Genomic DNA, 27,030 nt, shown 5'->3' on the forward strand with positions numbered 1-27,030 from the left:
GAGTATTTGATGGTTTTTATATGAAGGAGCGAATGTGTTGTTCCTTATTATTGTCTTTTATAACTGTCCTTCATATTGATAATGTAAGTGTGTGTGTTACTGTGTGTGAAGTAGTTGTGTTGTGTTGTGTGTCTCCTCAGGTTTGCCCTGTGACGTCCACACTGTCACCGACAACATGATCACGTGCACGACGGCCGAACGCCCGATGGACGACCACATGAGAAGTCCCAACAGCACACGAGGGTTCCCAGGTGAGGACATAACATCTCTGTCTCCTCTAAGTGGAGCTGCTGTGTCATTATCTGAACAAAAGGACGAACTTCAGCTCGTTAATCGCAGCAGGAATGTGAAGCATCTGTCCATGTGTCCGTCACGCTCCATCAGGTCTCTAAACACCTGGATCGTCTTTGTTGTCTCTTATCTGACTGTAACAGAAAAAACAGGTTTGCCGTCAGTCAGTCAGCCAACGGTTTTTAACTCTGAGAAACGCTGTCGCAGAAAAATATTAATTATTAACTAATGAAAAAGTCAATAAAGTGACATGTATGAAAGGAATGTTTACTTACTAAGGAGGAAGTCGATCAATCGGAGCTCCGTGTCCAGATTTAAACCTTTATTCACTTCGCTCTGTGTCTTTAACGTCAGGGTCAAGTTGTTGCTTTGCCGCCTCGCATCTAAAAGTTGTGTTTGTTTTAAAGCAAAAGATTTAAAAACCTAATGTCGCCTCCTCCAGGTTTAATCCTGTTCATCCACATTCCCAGAAAATATGAACTGTCTGTGTTTGTTCTTGAATAATAGATTGTAAATGGTCTGGAGCTTTGACCTAAAGCCACAAAAAAAATCGAATTAACAAGTTGTTGAGTCCAAGCGAACATCTGTGAAGAAGTTGAAGAAGAAATACTCTGAGATATTGTTTTCAATTTCCTTTATGACCAATATCTAATCAATTCATGTTTGAGTGATTGATTGTGACAAATCTGAAGGGTTAGATATCAAGAATGGGATCGATGGACAAATAGTTCCATTCAGTTTCCTGTTGATAAAAGAGAAACAGGACATTTGAGAACTAAATAAATATATGAATCATAATCTATATAAAATTGTACAAAAAATAAAACACATAATACATAAAAAATACCTTTAATAATCCTGTGCTCCCTGCTTGCTGGACAGAATAACAGATTAAAAGTGTGTGTTGGTCGACAAACCAGGATTCCTACTTCCTACACATTTGACATTTCAAAATTCAGGACTTTTTCCAGACTTCTCTGTAAAAAAAATTCAAATAATTTGTGGCATTTGAGTAATTAGATGTGTATCCTGTAAATAAATTATGCAATTAATCGTTTGTTTTCATTATTCTGAATGTGTATGCCAGTATGTCACCAAATAATTTCCAGGAGATTGTAGCTAGGTACAATAGCGCATTCAAAATAATTAACCCAAATAACTAACTGATAAAACCAAACCCAGATAAGTATTAAGATAAATATATTTCCATACAATAGTTTCCATTTTACATATTTTTCCAGACCTGGAAATGTATAAAATCAAATTCCATAGTTTCCATCCTTGCATAGGAACAGATAAAAGCTGTCATGTTGTGTCTTGTGTCGTGTTCGTGCAGGAAGCCGAGGTCTGAGGATGGAGGGATGGAACAACACGAGGCCGCGTTCCCTGACCGACATCTGGGATTACCATGACAACATGACGGGCTACTGGAGCCAGTGGATCGACGCCATGCCGCACGCCTTCCCCTTGAACCACAACTGGTTCTCCACGCGGTCCCGAGGGTTCCTCGTCCCGCCGGCCACCGGAAACTTCACCGTCTACCTGCACTGTGACGACCGCTGTGAGCTCTACCTCAGCAACTCCAGCCGGCCCGAGGACAAGGTGCAGACACACACAGCTTACACATTATATTATATTACATATTATATTATACTAACTTTATATTTAAGTTAAAAAGCAACAGAGAGATGGTCAAACATTAACAAGACCGGGTTGATCCAGTAGAGTTGTGGTACTCCAGACTGGACTCGAGTCACGTCCAGGGTTATTATAGTTCACTAAAACCAGTGTTGGTAATAAAGGCGTTAGAGTATAACGGCGTTACTAACGGCGTTATTTTTTTCAGTAACGAGTAATCTAATTAATTACTTTTCCCATCGTTACAACGCCGTTGCCGTTACTGAGAATGTGAAGTGGCGCGTTACTACAGTTCGGTTGAATGAAACGCAAGGTGGTTTCGACCACACATCAGCTGCCTCAGGTCAGGACAGGGCATGACGGCGAGCTAAGGTAACGCAGCTAACGCAGCATCCGAGACCCATCAGCTGTGTCCCAGTGCAGCCTGCAGCCCCTGGGACACAGCTCGAGAGTCACAGCGAGACACAAGCACCCACTCCACCCGAGCAGCAGCAGCGGTATGAATCCGACAGACAGACGGACTCCAATTGACGCCTGAAACGCTAAACACAGAGCAATCGCTCTGGGTAAACACAGCTGATAGATCGAAAAAAAAAGACCGCTGGAGTGAATTTACCTACTTTCCGTCACTGAAAACAGGTTCTTGAATGTAACTCGGTCAAGATGCAGCATGATGATGATGATGATGATGATGATGGTAAAATTTACAGATAAAAATACGCGTTTTTTCATCAGCATCAGTCTACAGAAATGACGGTTAGAGGGGAAAAGGCTTTATGCACAGCTCCACAGCTCCACTGCTCCTGATTCCAGGTGTCTGACCATTGTTGTGACTACTGAGGTCAGAGTCACAGACACACCTGGATTAATCAGTTTGTCCAATAATGCAAGACAGGAAATAAAGGAGCTGGTTTAAGTTCAGGAAGTAAGTGGAGCTGTGCATAAAGCCCATTCCATCAACCTTTATTTAGTGGGAGCATTGGAAAAAAAACACCAAAAAAAACGTTTTAAAGTAACGAAAAAGTTACTTTCTCAGTAACGCATTACTTTTTGGTTTAAGTAACTCAGTTACTAACTGAGTTACTTTTTAAATGAAGTAACTAGTAACTGTAACTAGTTACTATTTTTCATTAACTTGCACAACACTGAAAACTAAAACTAGCAGTGAAAAAATAATCTAGTAAACTGAAATAAAACTAAAAACTAGAAGTAGCTCCAAGCTCCAGGTTTGATGCTAAACTGCAGTAAAGTAAAGTTTCATCAGATAACAGCAGCTTAGTTGTAGTTTTCTTGTCGATGTCCAAAGCTGCAGGAAGAAAACGCCACTCCCCCCCTCACCAGAGACTGCCTTCATCAACTCCTGCTAACATTTCCATATTTCGCACATTCTGTGACAAACTGTAAACTGTTTTCTTGTCTGTAACAACATCTATGTCCCGTCTGTCCGTCCTGGGTGAGGGATCCCTCCTCTGTTGCTCACCCTGAGGTTTCTCCAATTTTTCCCTGTTAAAAGGGTTTTCCATGGAGTTTTTCCTCAGTCGATGTGAGGGTCTAAGGACAGAGGATGTTGTTACGATGCCATGTGAAGCCCTTTGAGACAAACTGTTTGTAAAAACGGGTTATACAAATAAAATTGCCTTGCCTTGCCTTGCCTAAAACCTGAACAACTACAGCAAAGACTAAGACTCAATAAAAACTACAACTAAGACTAAGACTAAATAAAAACTAGTCAATTCCTCTAAAATAAAAACTAAACTAAAACTGATTCATCACTTGTTGAACTCACGAAAACTGAAATAAAAAAGCAAACTGAAAGACTAAATAAAAATAAAAACTCCTGATGATCTTTTATCTTCCTCTCCAGGTTAAAGTTGCTCATCAGCCGTATTACGTCCCCAACTTCAATTACCTGGATTCCCAGAGGACGGAGGTTCTGTTTCTGGAGGAGGGGAAGCCGTGAGTCTGCTTCTGTTTCTGCACCATATTCACAATAAATCTAAACATTAATGAATAAAACACTGACTTAGGGCGCATTCACACTGTCTTCCTTTGGTCCGCTTTAAACGGACCAGAGTTCGTTTGCTCGGATAGTCCGGTTCGTTTGGGCAGGTGTGAAAGCTCATACGAACTCTGGTGCGGATCAAACAAACGAACTCTGGTCCGCTTGAAAACGGGGGTCTCGGTCCGTTTGCAAGTGAACCCTGGTTCGGTTCGTATGCAGTGTGAAAGCTCAGCGGACTAAACACCATAGGCGGCCTTACCTATGTTTCAACCGTTATCATACACACACACAGGCCTACATCCACCACACACACAAACAGCTCTGTCCACCGTGCGGTCACACACTCGACCCCTGATCCGCTCTACAACCACTGATGCGCGTATCATGCCACACCGCGACACTGTAGCCTACTAGTCGCTCCTAATTAACAATAACGGCAGGAAATATCAATAACAACGTAGGCTATTACCTTTGAAAACGCCCCGCAAACTATCAATAGACCCTCGTTTTCCTTCTCCCAGTATTATTCCTTTTCTCTTAGCGTTTCTAATGTCCTTTTGTTTTTCCTGCTTTCCTCCTGACGTGCGCCCATTTGCGTAACCTGATGATTGACGTCTGTCAATCACTTTCCTCCTCTTTTCTTTTTTTCCTCGGGTTAAAATGCCTCCAAACAGGCGATCTATGAGTACGTCCTAACTTAACAGAGAAATAAAACACAGCGAGAGCACAACTAAAATGTGATATTATTCGCAGCTTATTTACATATTTTACTAATGGAGGAGACAGCTGTCTGTCTGCTGCTCCAGCACCGCAGCACCGACAGGACCAGCACCTGTACGTCTGTCTGTCTGTCTGTCCGCATGTCTCGTCCTTTCCTTGTCCGTGGTGCTGAAATAACACGGAGCACTTTGCTCTCATTACTTTTGTTGCCAATTTAAATTCAGAATATTGTTAAAGCCTGTAGTTTGTCTGAAAATGTACATGATTTTGCTTTTTGATGAAAGTCCTCGTTTTTTCTGCTAAGTCCTGGTTTCTTGCCCTGATAGTGATTTTAACACTCAATGTGTGGTGCGTACCTGGGATGCATGGATAGTGCGTTTACTGCGTCCTTTCAGGGTTTAAAGCATCAGCGACACATGGGCACATAGCTGGAAAATCATTTGATGTTTAACAGGGCAGGGCCTCATATGAAATATTGAAACGGGCCCCCAGCTGTCTAAGGCCGCCACTGCTAAACACATACGTAATGCATAGGTTATTTTATTGTTAGGTTACATATCTTGTCCGCCGTCTGTGTAGCAACAACGCCAACAACTCGACATCTCTCATCAGTCTCCGTCTTTTCCTCTGGTACCGTTTCTCCGTCCTCAGTGCAGTAGTAAGAGCGAAATGCGCTCTGCTTCGCTGCCTTACATGGTGGTCGTACAGCACGGCTTGCTGAGCCAAGTGCAATTGGTACATAAAAAAAAGAAACAACATCCCCCAAACAGCCAACTTCACATGCTGCTCCATGTTTACTGTTACCCAGCAGGTCTGTCAGTCGCGAGCGGAGTGACGTCGACTTTTGACGCTCAGAATGTTTGGTGCGCTTGGGGCGCAAGTTTGGTGCGGTTCAGAAGTTGCAGTGTGAACGCGGAACCGAACCAAGTGATAATGCAACAATGTTGCAACTTTCAGCCCCCCAAGCGAACTCGAGTCCACTTGGTTAGGTGTGAAAGCAACCTAAGAGTCTTTAAACCTCCTGCAGCTACTACATGGAGATCCTGCAGCAGGAATACGGAGGCCACGCCAGCCTGAACCTGGGTCTGTTCCAGGAGGAGAGCTCCTTCACGGAGGACCAGACCGACGACGCCGTCAACGAGATCCAGAACATCATCGCTGAGTACGACGTGTTCGACGAAGAGCAGGTGTGTGGCGGCTAAACCTCATTTAAAGGGATAGTTCACAGTTCATAGTTGAAATTGCACTCATTATCTACTCATCCTCATGTGGACTAAGGGCTGGGAGAAGTTTCAGAGTTATCCATGGCTTCTCTGAGTTACAGGGGGGCTCGGCGTAGCAGTGCATGTCCATGTAACGGTTGCAAATGGATACCAACTGTCTTCGTAACAAAAAGACACACCAAAAAACATCCAAATACCTTCATGCTGCTCGTATGTAATGTCCGTCTTGTATTGAAGCCCCGAAATGCAAAATTGTCCCGAAAAAAATTAAATAAGTAAATTTTTCAAGCTTGTTTTGTAGCGGAAGCTTCTTAAAGCTCCTCTTCCCGGTTCGTCATATTTGGACGAACTGGGAAGAGGACAGACCCTGGTTTGTCCAAATATGACGAACCGGGAAGAGGAGCTTTGAGAAAAATGGACTTATTAAACTTCTCCCAGCCCTTAGTCGACATGATGGTGAGTAGATAATGAGTGCAATTTCAAATTTGGGTGAACTATCCCTTTAACACCTGGTTCTGCAAGAAAGAAAATAATTGTTTGATTCTTTACTAATTGTACCATCTGGCCTCTGGAAAGAGCAGCCAGGTTCTGCAACAGTTTCATCCCCCGTGCCATAAGGTCGCTGAGCTCAAACACTTTATAACGCAAACTGCACTTTATACTTTGTATTTTTCACTCTATTTATCTATATGTTTATTTGTACTCTACCTTTAAAGTCTATTTATCTATTTTTATTCTTATCTATTTCAACACTGCAATGGGAGAAATGAATGCAAACAAAATTTCATCCTGTGCACAGCTGTGTATGTGAATGACAATAAAGTATTTCAAGATTCAAGATACATGAAGGTTAGAAGAAGATGTTTTCAGTAGTTTTAAGCAGCAGGTTCATCACCTTTAATTATCGGTGCATGTTGTTTTGAGATGGGCGGGGCAGAGACGTGAGCTGCTCAGTGAACACAATGGAGGTGAACGGTACAGGTCCCCTGGCCCTCATCAAACTCATCAAATACACAATCCAACAACTCCACAACGCTCTGGTGGACAAGTTGTGACCTGCACATTCACCACGCTATGAGATAATAACACAACGTTACCAGACAGAGTTGTTTTAGAGGGAAATACAGCCGGAACTACATTCCAGACACGGCTGCTGGGCGGAGGGATTTCAGAAGAGAAAGTAGTTCAGAGTATTTGCTTCATGTGTCGTCATGTTACATAATTATACATGATACAATAGGCGAATTTTCCAAAAATGTTGAATTATCCCTTTAAATTAAACAGTAACTAAAATCAACTGTATTTTAAACTCTTTATAAAATCTTAAAAACTGTTAAATCTGCTCTAGCAGGTTTGTGCCGGTCTCATAAGAAGTTTTTCTACTTTTTCATCACAGTTCTCAACTTAAATCCTTTAGACACATGGTTTTATAATAATATGTTAAGCTACTTTATATTCATATATTTTAAACAAACGATGCAGCTTCCTTGTGTAGAAGTTCTTGTTCTTCTGCTGAGGGAAGAATAGACGAATGTAAAAACCTCGACCCTCTGACTGGTCCTTGTCTCCGTCCGTCTGTCCCTCAGGTGTTGACCTTTGACTCATGGCCGACCGACGCCGTCAGAGTGAAGGAGGTGCAGAAGGTGAGCGTGAGCAGCAGCTGCGACGGCCAGATGTGCAGCAGCAGCTTCTACAGCCTGAGCTACGGACACGCAAAGACCGGTAACACACAAACACACAAACACACAAACACACCGGGACGGGAAACGGCTCATTTTAAAATCTGTGACCAGAAGTAAAAAAAAAACTAAAAAAATCAACCTTTTGTCTGTGTCTTTGTCCTCAGGTCCGATCCCCGTCAGCGCCTCGGCTCAGGTGGTGGCGGCGGCGCTGAACCACCTGTGGTCCATCAGACCGGACGTCGTCCAGGTGACCAGACAGGAAGACGCAGAGGGAACTCACTACACCGTCACCTTCGACTCTGACCGAGGTGAGATCAACGTCATCGGTGCTGATCTACAGTAGTACTAGTACTGATTTAGGTTACACTTTATAATAACTACACACTATTAAGCATTACACTGCAAAAACTCTAAATCTTTCCAAGAATATTTGTCTTATTTCTTGTCAAAATGTCTCAATTTTAGTCAAAACTAATCTCTTTCCACTTAAAATAAGACTCATCACCTAAAAATTAACTTGTTTTTAGATCATTTTCACTTGTTTCAAACTAATTTTCACTTGAAATAAGTAGAAAAATCTGCCAGTGAAAGCAAGTTTTTTGTGCTCGTAATAAGAAAGAAAAACTTGCTCCACTATCAGATTTTTCTACTTATTTCAACTGAAAATGATATAAAAACAAGTTAATTTTTAGGTGATGAGTCTTATTTTAAGTTCAATGAGATTTGTTTTGACTAGAAATTAAATTTTGACTAGAAATAAGACAAATATTCTTGGTGAGACATTTGAGTTTTTGCAGTGTAGTTAAGCATTATTAAATACTGAATTCTTCTTTTATAACGCATGAAAACACTGTCTGTGTTCACTTTTATGTTATAGCCTACTGTATGTGTGTGGTAAACGTGTGTTCAATGTTAATTTGCACATTTGGAGTTTGGGGAAACGCAATTTCGATCCCCTGTGTAATTGACTGTTATATAGTGTGATTGACAATTAAGTTCACTAAACTAAACTAAACTAAACATCTTAATATATAAAGAAAACCTTTTTATAAACTAACATTTCACTGTGTCTGTGTTATGTTTGATTTCTGCAGATAATTGATTGATAATTAACTGATTATCTGTGTTTTTCTCTGCAGGCGACTTCGACCTGCTTCAGTCGGAGGTTTACGGCGCCGACACCAACATCACTGTAGTGGAGGTCACCAAGGGGAGGGGCAACATGGAGACCTTCACACTGGAGTGGGGGGGCGTCCCCACCAAACCCATCGCCTACAACGCAACAGAGGCCGAGGTCTGAACTACAGCATGACACGGGAGTGGATTTTCACTCTCGTCCCATCCTAATCCCACCCGGAGTAAAAAAATAAATCCCATCCCGTCCCACTGCTGTAGGGGAGCGCCGGGTCGATTGATACACGGGACGATTGATACACAGCGATTTCCTCGAAAACCACACATGCTTGAGCCGTCAGATTTTGTCACTATGTTCAGCACTCAACACCGACCAATCCTGGGAAAGCTTGTGAAATTACGTCACGCCATTCAAAAGTTATTAGCGCAAACCTGTTTTTTTTACTACGGAAAGTAAAATGTTACGTGCGGTAGTTTTTTTGTGATCAAAAGTTGTATTGTGTGTTTCATGCAATAATAATATGACCTAACAACAGATGAATTCGTACATAAACAGGTCCTAAACTATGCAATGTCATAGTTTTGAAGTTTAGAGCCAAAACAGGTTGAAGTGTCAGTAGTCGCTGCAGGGACGATTGATACAGCTGTTTCAAATGTCCCTCACGCCACCGTGCGTAGTGATTGTGGTCACGCTGCGCGATCAATATCTGTATATAAATCACCGTATTAATATTCTATTGTTCTGCAATGAACAACAACTGATTTGAATGAACAACATATTTTTAATAAACACCAGATATTTTTAATGAACAAAACGTGTTTATGACATGAATCAACAGATATTCAGCAAAGTGAGGGGAAAATGCCGAGGGTAAAATGACAATATGTTCAACTGTGTCTCCATAAACATGACTTAGGACAGGGAAATAAGTAAATAAAATGAAAATGCAGTCATCCAACAACTCGTACAAAAGAAGAAAGGTGAGTTTAATCGAAATGCGGATCTTGACAATTGCGCACGGGACAAAAATATTTATTTGACCTATTTATATTGTGAGAAATTATGTGACATTTTGGCAATAACGAGTACACTAGTATGTTGTCCGATATGCTGCATAAAAACGAGAGTAATGTCAGTAGTTTCTGTTTAAAACGCTGTTTCAACCGTCCCTCCTCTGTGTCTCTAACGACCCGCATAGGTGGGGCGTTTGAGACAAATGTCAACTTACGTTCAAAGTTATAAAACAGCGCGATCATCCAACATATGTGTTAAATTACACTTGTAACTAAGAGAATACACATGTGAGTTGTTGATCACATGATAAAAATGTTTGTGTACATAACGTCATCTTTGAAAAAGACGTTTAAATGAAAAGTGTATCAATCGACCCGGCGCTCCCCTAGAATGACTCCCGATCCCATCCTGCTCCCACTCAAAATTACTCCCACTCCTGTTTTTTTTAATTAATAAGTTAGTCATTAGGAAAGTCAATGGATTTTGTGTTCTTTTTAGAGTACTGTTTTTCATGCAGTTTCAATTCAAATGACATGGCACCAGTAATAGTAAATCTGTGGGTATAATCTGTAGCTATATACTGTATATTGCCAATCCATTTTCAAACAACAAAAATCGGACCAACATAAATGTGTCATGGTCTGTGGTCCCATTTTTCTATTATGGGCCAGCGAATGGATGCCAGTTTAACAAAAACAGTACATTGGTCACTCACACCATGTCCATTTATGTCCATCTTAGTTAAATGAACCCAAACATGTTGCAAAAATGTTGCATTTTGTTGTTATTGTAAATCTCCCACACCCGCTCCCCATTTAACTAACTAACGCAAGTCAAAATAGTTTTGACTCACTGAAAGATGACGACAAAAATGGACGCGTCTGTCTTTTTAGTGGTTTAACACGGCTGAAAATCATCATCTATTAATGCCGTTCCCGCAAAAACAAATGTCATCCTCTAGTATGAACCTGAAACCGGTCCCGGGTCTGATACAGAACCTGCAGCGTCTGTATTGGAGAACAGACTCTAACGTCCACTGTGTGTGTCTGTGTGTGTGACTCAACAGGTGCAGTCGGCTCTGGAGGGCATGATGGCGGCCGAATGTCCCGCTGAAATCCTGACCACTGAAGGCACCACGGTCAAATACTTCCAGGACTTTGAGGAGGACCAGTCTCAGGTCGGTGAACTCAGACCTGGGGCTCTTTGGCTCTGCTAACAGAATACGTGATATCTCAAAACACACATCAGGTTATGTGCATTCAAGTATAAAAACAGAGAACATGACATCCCATAGCACAGCCAACGGTAACACTCCAAACAAGGCTGATGTTAACCTATGTAGCTACAGTGGAAAACATTAGTAGATCCCCTACTGACTTAGTACGTTTGCTCCCCCACAAAGAAATGGATGGTTTATAGTTTTAACGATAAGTTTATTCTCACAGAGAGAGACAGAATATCATATATCAGATATAGATATATATCATATCATCTAGAAACAATACCATCATCGAAAGTTTATAAATTAATTTACATTTGATCAAGTGAAATAATTGGGTTGAGTTGAGTTGAGTTGAGTTGAGTTGAGTTGAGTTGAGTTGAGTTGAGTTGAGTTGAGTTGAGTTGAGTTGAGTTGAGTTGAGTTGAGTTGAGTTGAGTTCATTTAGTTTAGTTGAGTTTGAGTTTGAGTTTGAGTTTGAGTTTAGCAAGCCAGTGTGAGAACACACCAACTGACCAGACGTTGGTGTAAAACCTGAGGGTTTGCTGCATCTGAGCCTCTGACTCTGGTTGTCCTGTCGTCTCTCCCCAGTTTGACGGAGGAGAGAAGGGAACAGCTGTGAATCACTCTGCGTTCTGCGGCCGCTGGTCTCTGAAGAACCCTCAGCTTCTCTTCAAGGACGGCTTCAAGTCGGAGTCGGGGAAGTCGTACGGAGCCGTGTCCCTGGACCAGCACTCCACGGTGACCAGACTTTACCTCATTAAAGAGCAACTAAACCCCTCAGTTTTGGATGACGTGCTCTAAGCTGGAAATTCAAAAAATGCCTTGATTATGGGCGGGACTCCAGGAGCACTCTCCGATCCCCCCTCCCCCCTGCGCTGCATTCACACCCGCAAAATCACACAAAGGAGGAAAAAAAAGTAATAAACACACATGATATAGCGCTAACGAGCTACTAACGAGCGACTCTGACAGCACTAGTAGCATGGACACTACTAGGAGCGGACGCCGGAGCCGTTAGCGGCTCGTTAGCACCGGCCGGCACCAACGATTCCCATTCAACAACACTACTTCATACCCAAATACATTTGTTTTCAGCAGAAAAAAGTGGTTTAGGGGTTTAGTTGCTCTTTAATAAACACCATGTCATTAAAACCTTTGTTGCCCCCGACCCGTCCTGACCCCTGACCCGTCTCTGTCCTCCAGCTTTGCTTCGCCTACCGCGGGACACTGAAGGACCAAGTCGGGATGAAGTTCACGTACCGCAACACCGACGGCAAAACCAAGACAGAGACGGCCCAGATCAGCACGGTGTTCACACGGAGCTCCAGGTCGGTGGAGACGAGCAGCTGATGGGTAACATCTGGAACATCTGGGAGCAGCACACGTCCTCACATCTGTCTCTGTCTCTGTCTCCTCCACAGCTGGAGCTACAAGTGTCTGGACCTGCAGAGCCTCCTGCAGACCGACTACATCGGCAGCAAGTACCAGCTGCTGCAGTTCCTCCTGTACAGAGACGCCTCCGCTGGCGACGCCGGCGACTTCTACGTGGACGCCGTCCACATCGGGAAGAGAGCGACCACCAGCGACGAACGAGGTAGAAGACGAATATAACATGACTGATATTTACTTTGAACATGTAAAACAAAATAAAATCTGCATGGCAAAAACTCAAAATCTTTCCAAGAATATTTGTCTTATTTCTTGTCAAAATGTCTCATTTCTAGTCTAAACTAATCTCTTTCCACTTAAAACAAGACTCGTCACCTAAAAATGAACTTGTTTTTAGATAATTTTCACTTGTTTCAAACTAATTTTCACTTGAAATAAGTAGAAAAATCTGCCAGTGAAAGCAAGTTTTTTGTGCTTGTAATAAGAAAGAAAACTTTCTCCACTGTCAGATTTTTCTACTTATTTCAAGTGAAAATATGTTTGAAAAAAGTTAAAAATGTCTTAAAAACAAGCTACTTTTTTATGTGATGAGTCTTATTTTAGGTATAATGAGATTTGTTTTGACAAGAAATGAAATTTTTACTAGAAATAAGACAAATATTCTTGGTAAGATGTTTAAGTTTCTGCAGTGTGTTCCTTAGTCTGTAAGTAAGTGTAAAAACAGTTCTTTCTTTGTGTTGAATCTGTTGTTGTTGTGTTTCCGTCTGTCAGCTGTTCCTCTCAGGAGGAGGCCGCCGCCCTTCGAGCGCTCCGGTCGCTTCTTCGAGTCGTTCAACGTCACCAGAGACGCTAGCGGTAACGTTAGCAGAGACGCTAACGTTACCGCCGCTCCTCAGGTCAGCTACCGGATCAGAGCCACGCCGGCGGACTGCGCCTTCGACTTCCCGCTGCTCAGAGTCGCCTTCCTGCAGGTAACTGACCCGTTCCTGCACAGACAGGCGTGGTGTTGAGTGAAAAATATGGACGTAGCACCCGTGACGTCACCCATTGGTTTTGGGGAGTCGTTTTTGTGACTCCAATATGGCGGCCTGAACAGTGGCATGTTGGATTGGCCGGCCAAGAACCCGCCCACTGGTCTCGTAGCAGCCTGTCTTCGGACCTGTCACTCAACGTTTCCGCGCCCTAATTGGCCAGAATTTTAAACCTAATAACAGTAAAACGGTAGAGTTAAAAAAAAATCACCCCCCTCAGAGTGTGTGCGGGGGTAGAAACTATCGATTGAGACCAAAAAACGTGCTGACACCAGGCTTTGATCATGTTTATTGAGGATGTAAAGTGGGTGATTTTAACATGGGGGTCTATGGGGAATGCTGCTTTCTGACACCAGCCCCCAGAGGAAGAAGAGGGGATTGCAGTTTTTTGAACGCGGAAGTGAGCTTCACTTCTCAGACCGACAACTGCCCCCTTGGTTCAGGTTTATCCTGTCATTCAGGACCAAGAAACTCAAATCTGACACTTCATTATTTTCTAAATGTGTTTTTAGTGATCAGGAATATCAGGAATCGAACCTGTGATCGTCCACACAGTGTGGATGTTGAATAGTCAGAGGAAGCAGCCGTCAGGTGATGAACTGATAAACTGAGGAAGAGATTTAAATCAGGCGCCGCGGTGACGCTGTGTGAGTCTCGTGTCCCGACCGCCAGCGAACGCATCATTTGACTAAGAGAACAGGAAAGAAAACGTGATCTCTCTGTCACTGGAATAGTCGTGTAAATAACTTATGTTGGGAAAAAATCTGTGTCATTTAAAATTATTCATAGATGTTACCCGGTTAAATCCTTCTTTATCAAATTCAAATTTGTTGACCTAGATCTGAAGTGTGCCTTTTGCGACTCCCATACTGAGACTGTTATTCATCTGTTTTGGAAATGTGAATATACCCGTAAACTGTGGCAAGATATTTGTAGATTCATTTTAGATAATATCTGCTGTGATTTTGAGCTCCTCTTGCAAAATGTCCTTTTTGGATTTATAAAGAGTGACGCTCCAGCTGAAAAAGAATATTTTTTAATTAATCTCAATTTAAAGTGTAAATTTGCCAAAGTAAAACCCATTTTTTGTGTTTTCATGAAAGAACTGGAGGTGTATTTCAAGTCAGTTTCCTCTGCTAATAACAAGAAAGCTATCAAAACTATAAATCTGTGCTTCCACTTTAATATCTTTAATTCAATTTAATTTCCATTGCTCATATCCCCTGGTGTTATCTATCTTACTTTTTTCTTCTCCTTTTTATTTTTTATTTTTTGTACTATTATTTATTTCTATTTATGTATGTATTTATTTTATTGTCACGTCTATTTGTTATCCAATTGTTATTAATATGATGCTCATCATATGGTTTTATGCACTGTTTGTGTATTTTGTAAAGCAATAATAAAGTTGTTAAAAAAAAAAAGAGAGACGGAGAGCTGGAAACTTTATTCATTCATTCCTAATGACCTCTCTTTCTCTCTCTCCTGTGATGTCACAGACGTCTAAAAGCAGCGAGGACGCCACCGAGTTCATGTCCGGGGCGACCAACGTCACGGTGACGCGGCCCCACAGAGCCACGCCCCCTCTGAACGGCACCTTTGATGTGGAGATCTACGGCGGCCGAGCTGAAGGTAACGTTGCCCACGGCGACAGCAACATTTGCATCGGAACAACTCTTTTATCTGAGGCGGCGGCGGCGGTGATGATGTGATATCATAGATAACCATCGACCAGAAGGTTACACTCTGGCTCCACCCCCTCACTGCACTGTTACCAGGGCCGGCCCTAGGATTTTGGTGGCCCCCTAAACAAGATTTTTGTTTGTGGCCCTGCACTCTAAGCGCAAACACCAAATCACTGGTTAAAACTGAATACAGACGTGTTTATCCCTTCTGAGGTTTGAGGCAATTTTCTCGACTTTTACATATTTTCTTAAATTTATCTTTTTAAGATACTTGCAGATGTAACAATACTCAAGTGTTTTATGTCTAAATATTAGAACCTCCGCTGTAAGCACACTCCTAGAACACTGTATAAAGAAATAATTTAGGCCAAATGCTGGAAATTTGAGGTCTGCTTTTTGAAAAATTTCCAATCCCTTGTGAAAACACAGCTTCAGTCATGAGAATGAACTGTTTTGGTGCTTGAAATAGGATATGAATACAGTAATAGATAAGTGTAGAAAACAAGTCTAAAATGAAACTTTGTAAGATTACTTTTTGAGCACAAATGTTGTCATTCTGCCGTTCTATTTTCACCAAATGTCTCAAATGTGAGATAAAGAAGCTGAATATTGACTTCAAATTACATATAAAGCTCATAGCTGCACATGCAGACCTCAGGATGTTTAAATGACTTGATGAACCCCGGTACCTTTCTGATCATGTGGCCCCTCACCTAACGGCTGTGGCCCTAAACAACCGCATAGAGTGTTTATGCCAGGGGCCGGCCCTGTCTGTTACCGTGGTGACGGAGGCTGATGTTAACCTATGTACAGTGGGGAGAATTAGTATATGATCACCTGCTGATTTAGTAAGTTGAGTTGAGTTGAGTTGAGTTGGGTTGAGTTGGGTTTAGTTTAGTTTAGTTTAAGTTTTAGTTTTAGTTTTAGTTTAGTTTAGTTTAGTTTAGTTTAGTTTAGTTTAGTTTAGTTTAGTTTAGTTGGGTTGGGTTGGTTTGGTTTAGTTTAGTAGTTGGGTTGGGTTTAGTTTTAGTTTAGTTTAGTTTAGTTTGGGTTGGTAGTTGGGTTGGGTTTAGTTTAGTTTTAGTTGAGTTGAGTTTAGTTTAGTTTAGTTTAGTTTAATTAAAGTGAGATGTGAACCTGACGTGTGTCCTCAGGTCTGTCTGTCGGTTTAGTTTAGTTTAGTTTAGTTTAGTTTAGTTGGGTTTAGTTGAGTTTAGTTTGGTTTAGTCTAGTCTAATTAAAGATGTGAACCTGACGTGTGTCCTCAGGTCTGTCTGTCGGTTTAGTTTAGTTTAGTTGAGTTGAGTTGAGTTTAGTTTAGTTTAGTCTAATTAAAGTGAGATGTGTCCTCAGGTCTGTCCGTGGACATCAGTGAGGAGGACCTGCGGTTCTCCCTGGAGGGGATCCAGGGGATGGGCCAGATCCGAGTCTCGGCCCAGGGAACCTGCAGACGCCCCAAGTGGAGGGTGGAGTGGCTGACGAGGCCCGGAGACCAGCCCCTCATCCAGGTCAGACCCCCTTCTCTCTGTCTTTCTTTCTTTCTTTCTTTCTTTCTTTCTTTCTTTCTTTCTTTCTTTCTTTCTTTCTCTTCTTTCCTTTCTTTCTTTCGTTCTTTCTTTCTTTCTTTCTTTATTTCTTTGGTTCTTTCTTTCTTTCTTTCTTTCTTTCTTTCTTTCTTTCTTTCTTTCGTTTGTTCGTTCTTCCTTTTTTCTCTCGTTCTTTCCTTTTTTTCGTTCTTTCTTTCGTTCCTCCTTTCATTCTTTCTTTTGTTCTTTTCTTTCTTTTCGTTCATTCGTTCTTTCTTTCATTCTTCCTTTCTTTCCTTCTTTCTTTTTTCTTTCTTTCCCTCTTTCCTTTCTTTTCGTTTGTTCATTCTTTCTTACTTCCTTTTGTTCTTTCGTTCTTCCTTTCATTCTTTCTTTTGTTCTTTCCTTTCTTTTCGTTCATTCGTTCTTTCTTTCTTTCGCTCTTCCTTTCTTTCGTTCTTTCTTTTTTTCTTTCTTTCCTTCCTTATTTCCTTTCTTTTCTTTTGTTCTTTCTTTCTTTCTTTTGTTCTTTCCTTTTTTTTGTTCTTCATGTCTTTCTTTCGTTCTTTCTTTCTGTCTTTCTTTTGCTCGTTCTTTCTTTCTTTCTTTCTTTCTTTCTTTCTTTACCTAAACATAAAGCAGTGATTCAAAAAACCACGGTTTCATAAAGTTCTTGTTCACTCAGAGTGCATCAAGTCCATGAGAATATGCTTGAAGTGATTAAAGGGAATCGAAAATATGTATAATATAAACTTAACTCTGACTTCCTGTTCTCCCAGGTGGACAGCTCCTCGGTCGTCGGGGGCAACGCGGTGGTTTTCGTCAATGAGAGGAAGAAGGGCGGTCTGCTGCTCCGAGGCCTGACGGGAGATTTCCTCCGTGTGTGGGAAACCAGACCTCAGGTAGGAGGACCAGATTCCCGGTGTTTCAGGTTTCAGGATCTTCGTCTTCTCGTGGAGCTACTCTCCGCGTGTGTGTGTGTGTGTGTGTGTGTCCGTCCTCCAGGCAGGAATCCAATCACAGGTCGACCCTCTCTCTGTGACTGACACCTGCTATTGTCCTCCTGTCTGACTCCATTGTTACCGTGGTGACTGAGTCCTGCAGCTGTGACTTCACTTCCTGCTCAGAGTCTCATGTGTCGTGTGTCATGTGCTCGTCGCTCCGCAGGTGGAGGTTCACATCAACGGGATTCCCTCGCGCTGCTCCGGAGACTGCGGCTTCGACTGGAGCGAGGAGCAGACGCCCGAGGTGACGGAGATCAGCCCCACGCAAGGTGAAGAGATGGATAATCAATACACGGATCAATCAGATCAATCAATCATTGCACCATGATGAACTTGCTGTGGAGAATAGAAGAAGCAGAAGCAGAAAACACTGAAACATTCACTCTTAAATTATGAATCTAAATGATTTGAATGAAGAAAATATCTTCATCATCTGCTCTGACATGAACTATTATTGGTTATTGATCGATTATTATTAAACATTTGTGCTCCTCTTCCTTTCTCCTCCTTTCTCTTCCTCCTTCCTCTTCCTCCTCCTCCTCTTCTTCTCCTCTCCTCCTCCGCCTTTCTCCTCCTTCCTCCTCCTCCCTCTCCTCTTCTTCCTCTTTTCCTCCTCCCTCCTCTTCCTCATATCCTCTTCTTCTTCCTCCTCCCTCTCCTTCCTCCTCTCCTTCCTCTTCCTCCTCCTTCCTCCCCCTCCTGCTCCCTCCCCCTCTTCCCCTTCCTTCTCCTCTTCCTCCTCCCTCTCCTCTTCTTCCTCTTTTCCTCCTCCCTCCTCCTCCTCCTCTTCTTCCTCCTCCTCCCCCTCCTTCCTCCTCCTCTTCCTCCTCCTCCTCCTCTTCCTCTCACTTCTCCTCCTCCTCTTCCTCCTCCTCCCTCTCCTTCCTCCTTTCCTCCTCCTCTTCTTCCTCCCCCTCCTGCTCCCTCCCCCTCTTCCCCTTCCTTCTCCTCCTCCTCCTCCTCCTCCTCCTCCTCTTCCCTCTCCTCCTTCCTCCTCCTCCTCTTCCTGCTTCCTCCTCTTCTTCCTCTCCTCCCTCTCGTTCCCCCTCTTCCTCCTCCTTCTCCTCTTCCTCCTCCCTCTCCTCTTCTTCCTCTTTTCCTCCTCCCTCCTCCTCCTCCTATCCTCCTCCTCCTCCTCCTCCTCCCTCCTCCTCCTCTTCCTCTTCCTCTCACTTCTCCTCTCCTTCCTCCTCCTCCTTTTCTTCCTCCTCTCCTTTCTCCTTCCTCCCCCTCCTCCTCCTCCTGCTTCCTCCTCTTCTTCCTCTCCTCCCTCTCGTTCCCTCCTTCTCCTCCTCCTCCTCCCTCTTCCTCCTCCTCTTCCTCCTCCTCCTTCTCCCCTCCCTCCTCCTCCTCTTCTTCCTCCTCCCCCTCCTCCTTCCTCCTCCTCCTCTCCTTCCTCCTCCTCTTTCTTCCTCCTCTCCTTCCTCCTCCTGCTCCTCCTCCTCCCCCTCCTCCCTCTCCTCCTCCTCCTCCTCCTCAGGTTCAGCTGGTTCTCTCCTCACCGTCAGTGGGCGGGGCTTCGGCGGTGGCCACGCCTCCATCCTGGTGGGCGGAGTCAGGTGTGTCGTGGAGCAGGTGACAGGTGAGTGACGGGTCTGAACTCTGCAGCTCGTTAACAAACCGGGTGATGAACGTCACTAACGAGCCTCTCTCTCTCTCTCTCTCTCACCTGGTCGGTCGCCGTAGCAACCAGCCAGGTGTGCAGGCTGGGCAGCTCCAGCGCCGGCCCCGCCCCCGTCTGGGTCAGCTTCCCGTCTCTGGGCCGCGCTCGCTACGCCGACGGCCGGCCGCCGCTCTTCACCTACCAGCTCATCGTCTCCTCCTTCTCCCCGCTGGCGGGCAGCATCGCAGGTCCGACACACACACACACACACACACACACACACACACAGAGTTAATTCATGTTGTTATATAGTTGCTATTAGTTTAGTTGGTAACTCTTTCATTAGCGGCCCTTAATTATGTGATAATGTCAAGAATTTAATAAGCTACACAAAATTAGAGTAGTTACTGAGGAACTAATGAGGAACTAACTATAACTTAAAGCAGAAGTAAGCGGAATATTTGTGTTAATATAAGTCTTAAATAGTTATATCTTCACTTACATAGAGTGTTTGGTCTGAAACACGGGTCTGTCAGTCACTCTGCTCTGCTCTGAGCCGAGGAGAAAACTTTCCTTGTATCCTACAACCTTTATCCAATGAGGAGAGAGAACGGCATGAAGGGGCAGTCCTCTCTGTGTGTGCAGCCAAGGGATGCGCGTGAATGTGGTGACGTAGGGACGAGGGCGGGGACTGCTAACTCCATCTGCTGACAGGAAGTTAGCCAAAACCACCGGATCGCTTACTTCTGCTTTAATCATTAGTTACCCTTTTTGTACCCTAAAGTGAGATGTCAAAATGAGTAACTACTTTGTGTACCTTAGTTCCTCAGTAACTACTCTAATCTTGTGTACCTTATTGTAAAGTGTTACCTAAATAACAATTAATTGCACCATAATGTCTAGAATTAGCCCAGAAATATCGGTCAATTGCAACAAATTTTCTGTCCTTTCCCAAAATATTCAAAGCATGAAAAGCACCTGTAATATATTACCTTTTTATACCATGGTCTGGGTGAATCCTCGATTCTGATTGGCTGCTGGGTGTCCATTAAAAAGTGATAATGGACACCTATAAAGATGTTCCGGTAAAATAGCCTGATTATGTTCTAAATATTACTGCGCTGGCTCAAACGCTTGTTAGTAACCACGGCAACGGACACTCGGACCATAACAACTTTTTTTCAGTGCATCACGGCACTGGAGTCTGTAAACACACAAGCGGTAAGAAGTGCACTGGCCGTCTGAAATAATACTTTGTGTCACGTAACATTTGAGCCGTCACATCACCTCCCTTTACTGATCAACTATCAGGCTGTGGCAGAGTCACTGGCTGTAACGTTACGCTGCGGTCACAGCGGGTCCCTCTTTTTTTTCTTTTTTTTTTTTTTTTATCGCCGACGAGTGTTATTAAATAGTCCGCTCGGCTCAGCCGCTTAAAGACGTGTGATTTTAACGGTAAAAACAACATTAAATTATAAGTAATTGATTTAATATGTATTTATCTCGTAAGTGACGGTTCACGCCTCCGCGTCGTCCATTAATTTCTGATAATGGACACCTCGTCGGGCATTATCCCTTACATGAAAAACATGACATTACTATGAAACTGACCGAGTTGACTGAGTTTATTTCGGTCTATTTTTTTAACTTGTAGAATCAAGTACACACATCAATAAACAACAATACACATATCATTTAAACATAAATAAACAAAAACCAATAATTCTAATCGTAATCAAGTATAAAAATCAAAAACAAAACAAAACAAATGTACTGTCAGTCAATGTCGGCAGTTTACGAGCACACTGGTGTTCATAATTCGGTTTTATATTTGTTATAATATTGTTTTTAAATACGTTTTTGAATCTATTAAGTGTGTGTTCGTTTCTATTTCTAAATGATTCCATTGATCGACTCCTTTAATTGATTGTCCGTGCCTTTGTTTTTGTAAAACATACAAATGTCTCTTAGTTCATATTTACTGGTTCAGATCTGAAACAGACACAGTTAATAAATCCTGATTTAGACGATGTGACATATTTCAAATAAAGACGAGATGAAGACATTAATAAACCCGTGTAAACGCACGCAGGAGGAACTCTGCTGACGCTCAGCGGCTCCGGCTTCAGCCCCAACTCCTCGGTCGTTGTGGGGGAGGGGCAGTGCTCCGTGGTCTGGGCCTCCGACAGCGAGCTGCGCTGCAGGACGCCGCCGGTAAGTCACACACCGCCACCGGACCCACCCACCTAGAAGCTCCGTAGATAGAGAAATAAACAAATAAATAGATTTATGTGATGATGAGACCTTGAACGCCTCATCGTGTGTGTGTGTGTGTGTGTGTGTGTGTGTGTGACGTCAGGGCGCTGCCGGCTCGGTGGCGGTGGCGGTGACAGTGGGGAACATGAGCCAGACATCCAGCAGCTCCTTCACCTACGACGACGACCTCACTCCTCTGATCTCGGCCATCAGCCCCAACGCCACCACGGTCAGCGGTGAGTTCACTGACAGGCTGGGATTTGGGGACTCAAATGCAAATTCAACATCAACATACAAACAAAATGAACACATCACACAAAGGTTGCATCAGCCGGAAGGAACGAGCGTGGTGAGATATTAAAGTGCATTTATCGGACAATAAATGTTGTAAAGTGCTATTTGAGATTCACTAAAGTGTATCATCAATATAGCACATCAAATTAGCACTTTATGACAGATACAGCATCTGTCATACAGCATCATTTTAGCTGTTTCTTAAATGCTACATTCGTTGTGCTTTCTCTTATAACCCATAAGTCGTGTGTTGTTGAGCATCCATCATATTCTAATATAGCTACTGTATTGGGATCATGCAGCTGTATGTTTATATGTCTGTGGCGGGATCGAACCCAGAACCTTCTTGCTGCGAGGTGACAGTGCAAACTAGAGCTGCAACAATTAATCGAACAATAATCGATTATTAAATTAATCGTCAACTATTCTGATAATCTAATAAACTTATTAAAGAAAAAAAGTCAAAATTCTCTGATTTCAGCTTCTTAACTGTGAATATTTCTGGTTTCTTTGTTCCTTTATGACAATAAACTGAGTCTCTCTTTGGTTTGTGGACAAAACAAGACATTTGAGGACGTTGTCTGGTGGTTTGAGAAACACTGATTGATGTTTTTCTACATTTTTTAACATTTTATTGACCAAAGAACTAATCGTTTAATCGTTTAAATAATCTACAGATTAATCGATAATGAAAATAATCGTTAGTTGCGGCAATAGTGCAAACCACAGCTCCACCCTGTGTGATGCGTTCACTGTCCCTCAGTCTGACTCAGACAGGACAGTCTGAGATAAACACAGGGGACAAGTGTCAAAAATAAAGTGGTTAACTCTGACGTCTCATTAGTTTTGTTTTTCCATCGTCTATAAAATGTCGACTTTCAAGTTTTCTTTGTTGCTGAAGCTTTATAATCTGAGCTAAGGAGACGTTAGCACGACAGCTGCTAATTATAGCAACAACACAGAAGCTTCCAGAGACACCTGCTCGTTACCGTGACACCTGATGAGCTCTGTCTCCGTCTCCAGGGCGACGCCTCCTCACCGTGCAGGGCGCCAACCTGGGGGCGCGGGGCAACGGCAGCGTGGTGCTGGTGGGCGGAGCCAGCTGCGTCATCGAGGAGTGGACGGACACCAACATCAGCTGTGTCCTCCCCGTGCTGCCGCCGGGACGCCACCGCGTGGACGTCCAGGTGGGAAACAACGGCTTCTCCCAGATCAGGTACCGGTCTGCTCCATGACATCATCACACACACACACACACGACATTACACAACCTCCCTGAGCCTCTGTGGTTTTTCAATCAATGAACTGTTTCTATAAGTTTTTCAACCTTTTATGGGCGTGTTTCATTGTGTCCCCAACTGGTCCCAACTGGTCCCTCGCTTTATTGTGTCCCCAACTGGTCCCTCGCTTCATTGTGTCCCCAACTGGTCCCAACTGGTCCCTCGCTTTATTGTGTCCCCAACCGGTCCCAACTGGTCCCTCGCTTTATTGTGTCCCCAACCGGTCCCAACTGGTCCCTCGCTTTATTGTGTCCCCAACTGGTCCCTCGCTTCATTGTGTCCCCAACTGGTCCCAACTGGTCCCTCGCTTTATTGTGTCCCCAACCGGTCCATCGCTTCATTGTGTCCCCAACTGGTTCCAACTGGTCCCTCGCTTTATTGTGTCCCCAACTGGTTCCAACTGGTCCCTCGCTTTATTGTGTTCCCAACTGGTCCCAACTGGTCCCTCACTTTATTGTGTCCCCAACTGGTCCCTCGCTTTATTGTGTTCCCAACTGGTCCCAACTGGTCCCTCACTTTATTGTGTCCCCAACTGGTCCCTCGCTTTATTGTGTCCCCAACTGGTCCCTCGCTTTATTGTGTCCCCAACCGGTCCATCGCTTCATTGTGTCCCCAACTGGTTCCAACTGGTCCCTCGCTTTATTGTGTCCCCAACTGGTTCCAACTGGTCCCTCGCTTTATTGTGTCCCCAACTGGTTCCAACTGGTCCCTCGCTTTATTGTGTCCCCAACTGGTTCCAACTGGTCCCTCACTTTATTGTGTCCCCAACTGGTCCCTCGCTTCATTGTGTCCCCAACTGGTTCCAACTGGTCCCTCGCTTTATTGTGTTCCCAACTGGTCCCAACTGGTCCCTCACTTTATTGTGTCCCCAACTGGTCCCTCGCTTCATTGTGTCCCCAACTGGTCCCTCGCTTTATCGTGTCCCCAACTGGTCCCTCGCTTTATCGTGTCCCCAACTGGTCCCTCGCTTTATCGTGTCCCCAGACTGGTCCCTCGCTTCATTGTGTCCCCGACTGGTCCCTCACTTTATTGTGTCCCCAACTGGTCCCTCACTTTATTGTGTCCCCAACTGGTCCCAACTGGTCCCTCGCTTTATTGTGTCCCCAACTGGTCCCAACTGGTCCCTCGCTTTATTGTGTCCCCAACTGGTCCCTCGCTTTATTGTGTCCCCAACTGGTCCCTCACTTTATTGTGTCCCCAACTGGTTCCAACTGGTCCCTCGCTTTATTGTGTTCCCAACTGGTCCCAACTGGTCCCTCACTTTATTGTGTCCCCAACTGGTTCCAACTGGTCCCTCGCTTTATTGTGTTCCCAACTGGTCCCAACTGGTCCCTCACTTTATTGTGTCCCCAACTGGTCCCTCGCTTTATTGTGTCCCCAACTGGTCCCTCGCTTTATTGTGTCCCCAACTGGTCCCAACTGGTCCCTCGCTTTATTGTGTCCCCAACTGGGCCCTCGCTTCATTATGTCCCCAACTGGTCCCAACTGGTCCCTCGCTTTATTGTGTCCCCAACTGGTCCCTCGCTTTATTGTGTCCCCAACTGGTCCCTCGCTTTATCGTGTCCCCAGACTGGTCCCTCGCTTCATTGTGTCCCCGACTGGTCCCTCACTTTATTGTGTCCCCAACTGGTCCCTCACTTTATTGTGTCCCCAACTGGTCCCAACTGGTCCCTCGCTTTATTGTGTCCCCAACTGGTCCCAACTGGTCCCTCGCTTTATTGTGTCCCCAACTGGTCCCTCGCTTTATTGTGTCCCCAACTGGTTCCAACTGGTCCCTCGCTTTATTGTGTTCCCAACTGGTCCCAACTGGTCCCTCACTTTATTGTGTCCCCAACTGGTCCCTTGCTTTATTGTGTCCCCAACTGGTCCCTCGCTTTATTGTGTCCCCAACTGGTCCCAACTGGTCCCTCGCTTTATTGTGTCCCCAACTGGGCCCTCGCTTCATTATGTCCCCAACTGGTCCCAACTGGTCCCTCGCTTTATTGTGTCCCCAACTGGTCCCTCGCTTTATTGTGTCCCCAACTGGTCCCAACTGGTCCCTCGCTTTATTGTGTCCCCAACTGGTTCCTCGCTTCATTATGTCCCCAACTGGTCCCAACTGGTCCCTCGCTTTATTGTGTCCCCAACTGGTCCCTCGCTTTATTGTGTCCCCAACTGGTCCCAACTGGTCCCTCACTTTATTGTGTCCCCAACTGGTCCCAACTGGTCCCTCGCTTTATTGTGTCCCCAACTGGTCCCAACCAAGGGGGCAGTTGTCGGTCTGAGAAGTGAAGCTCACTTCCGCGTTCAAAAAGCTGCAATCCCCTGGGCTGTCGCTGGGGGCTGGCTCCAGAAGGGAGCAACTCCAATTGAGCCCCATGTTAAAATAGCCGATTTTACAGCTTTAAAAAACATATTTACAGCCTGGTACATTTCATTTTTTTGGTCTCAACCGATAGTTTCTACCCCCGCACACACTCTGAGGGGGGTGAATTTTTTTTAAACTCTACCGTTTTACTGTTATTAGGTTTAAAGTTCTGGCCAATTAGGGCGCAGAACCGTTGAGTGACAGGTCCGGAGACCGCTGCTACGAGGCCAGTGGGCGGGCTCTCGGCCGGCCAACGGCCGCACCGCTCCAAATATGGCAAGTAGAATCCAACATGGCGCGGCTCAAACCCCCGTAGTAGCGGCACAAAACAGACTCCCCCAAACCAATGGGTGACGTCACGGACGCTACGTCCATTCTTTTTACAGTCTATGGTCCCAACTGGTCCCTCGCTTTATTGTGTCCCCAACTGGGCCCTCGCTTCATTATGTCCCCAACTGGTCCCAACTGGTCCCTCGCTTTATTGTGTCCCCAACTGGTCCCTGGCTTTATTGTGTCCCCAACTGGTCCCAACTGGTCCCTCGCTTTATTGTGTCCCCAACTGGTCCCTGGCTTTATTGTGTCCCCAACTGGTCCCAACTGGTCCCTCACTTCATTATGTCCCCAACTGGTCCCTCGCTTCATTATGTCCCCAACTGGTCCCCCGCTTTATTGTGTCCCCAACTGGTCCCAACTGGTCCCAACTGGTCCCTCGCTTCATTGTGTCCCCAACTGGTCCCAACTGGTCCCTCGCTTTATTGTGTCCTCAACCGGTCCCTCGCTTTATCGTGTCCCCAGACTGGTCCCTCGCTTTATTGTGTCCCCAACTGGTCCCTCGCTTTATCGTGTCCCCAGACTGGTCCCTCACTTTATTGTGTCCCCAACTGTGTCCCTGTCTCCTAGCAACGGTGTGAACGGCAGCATCGAGGTCGTCCTGGAGTTCTACGGCGTCTCTCCTCTGGTCGGCTCTCTGATGGGAGGAACCCGGCTCACCGTGTCCGGCGCCGGCTTCAGCGCCAACGCGTCGGACAACAGAGTGTCTGTCGGTCAGTACCCGCCCGTCGCCATGGCAGCAATCAGCAGCGTGATTCTAATGTCACATGAAAATCAGCTGCTGCGTCGTCATGATGCAAATATTCTATATGACCTCATGTGTGTGTGTGTGACAGGTGAAGCTGTGTGTGAGGTGACGGACGCCTCGGAGCGCGAGCTGCAGTGTGTGATGCAGTCGGAGGAGCAGACGCACGTCGTCACTAACGACGGCTCGCACCGAGGTACGTTCACCGCTCACGCCTCCTCATCCTCCTCCTCCTTTGTGCTGTCAATCAAAACCTGAAACCCACGACAACAGAACGAGGATCCGTTCACACAGTAAACTGTCGCCTGAGGCCGAGACCGGAGTGAAACCAGTTCGACCAGTTTCCTGTGTGTGTGTGTGTGTGTGTGTGTGGGTGTGATGCTCTAACTTTCACACCTGTTTTGTGTTTCAGTTTATGGGCGGGGCTACGCCTGGAGCCCCGCCTCCCTCACGGTCGCCGTCGGAGACACGGTGATGTGGCGTTGGGAGGCTCCGCCCTTCCAGACCGTCGGCTACCGGGTGTTCAGCGTCTCCAGCCCGAGCGGCACCGAGTACGAGGGCGGAGCGTTCTCCAGCGGCGACGCCAAGACCGACACAGGTAGGACGCCACGGA

The 27,030-nt window shown here is 44.8% G+C and overlaps 1 protein-coding gene across 1 annotated transcript in view; it reads left to right on the forward strand.

Annotated features, from left to right (window-relative positions):
* pkhd1l1.1 (PKHD1 like 1, tandem duplicate 1) overlaps nucleotides 1–27,030 on the forward strand; it is a 76,834-nt gene that overhangs the window by 10,127 nt on the left and 39,677 nt on the right. The window contains exons 12-35 of the mRNA XM_085790543.1: nucleotides 141–251; nucleotides 1,628–1,893; nucleotides 3,794–3,885; nucleotides 5,679–5,838; nucleotides 7,461–7,596; nucleotides 7,721–7,864; nucleotides 8,696–8,850; nucleotides 10,772–10,882; nucleotides 11,516–11,665; nucleotides 12,131–12,255; nucleotides 12,349–12,521; nucleotides 13,088–13,287; nucleotides 14,847–14,979; nucleotides 16,386–16,540; nucleotides 17,338–17,460; nucleotides 17,726–17,831; nucleotides 19,043–19,144; nucleotides 19,249–19,413; nucleotides 21,258–21,379; nucleotides 21,525–21,657; nucleotides 22,739–22,931; nucleotides 26,243–26,385; nucleotides 26,509–26,613; nucleotides 26,830–27,015. Of these exons, the coding sequence (XP_085646669.1) occupies nucleotides 141–251; nucleotides 1,628–1,893; nucleotides 3,794–3,885; nucleotides 5,679–5,838; nucleotides 7,461–7,596; nucleotides 7,721–7,864; nucleotides 8,696–8,850; nucleotides 10,772–10,882; nucleotides 11,516–11,665; nucleotides 12,131–12,255; nucleotides 12,349–12,521; nucleotides 13,088–13,287; nucleotides 14,847–14,979; nucleotides 16,386–16,540; nucleotides 17,338–17,460; nucleotides 17,726–17,831; nucleotides 19,043–19,144; nucleotides 19,249–19,413; nucleotides 21,258–21,379; nucleotides 21,525–21,657; nucleotides 22,739–22,931; nucleotides 26,243–26,385; nucleotides 26,509–26,613; nucleotides 26,830–27,015 (3,489 nt within the window). The remainder of the gene's footprint in view (nucleotides 1–140; nucleotides 252–1,627; nucleotides 1,894–3,793; nucleotides 3,886–5,678; nucleotides 5,839–7,460; nucleotides 7,597–7,720; nucleotides 7,865–8,695; nucleotides 8,851–10,771; nucleotides 10,883–11,515; nucleotides 11,666–12,130; nucleotides 12,256–12,348; nucleotides 12,522–13,087; nucleotides 13,288–14,846; nucleotides 14,980–16,385; nucleotides 16,541–17,337; nucleotides 17,461–17,725; nucleotides 17,832–19,042; nucleotides 19,145–19,248; nucleotides 19,414–21,257; nucleotides 21,380–21,524; nucleotides 21,658–22,738; nucleotides 22,932–26,242; nucleotides 26,386–26,508; nucleotides 26,614–26,829; nucleotides 27,016–27,030) is intronic.

The sequence above is a fragment of the Trachurus japonicus genome, chromosome 11 (genome assembly GCF_045865225.1).
Source record: "Trachurus japonicus isolate A0001 chromosome 11, Traja_1.0".
In the NCBI taxonomy this organism is placed as follows: domain Eukaryota; kingdom Metazoa; phylum Chordata; class Actinopteri; order Carangiformes; family Carangidae; genus Trachurus; species Trachurus japonicus.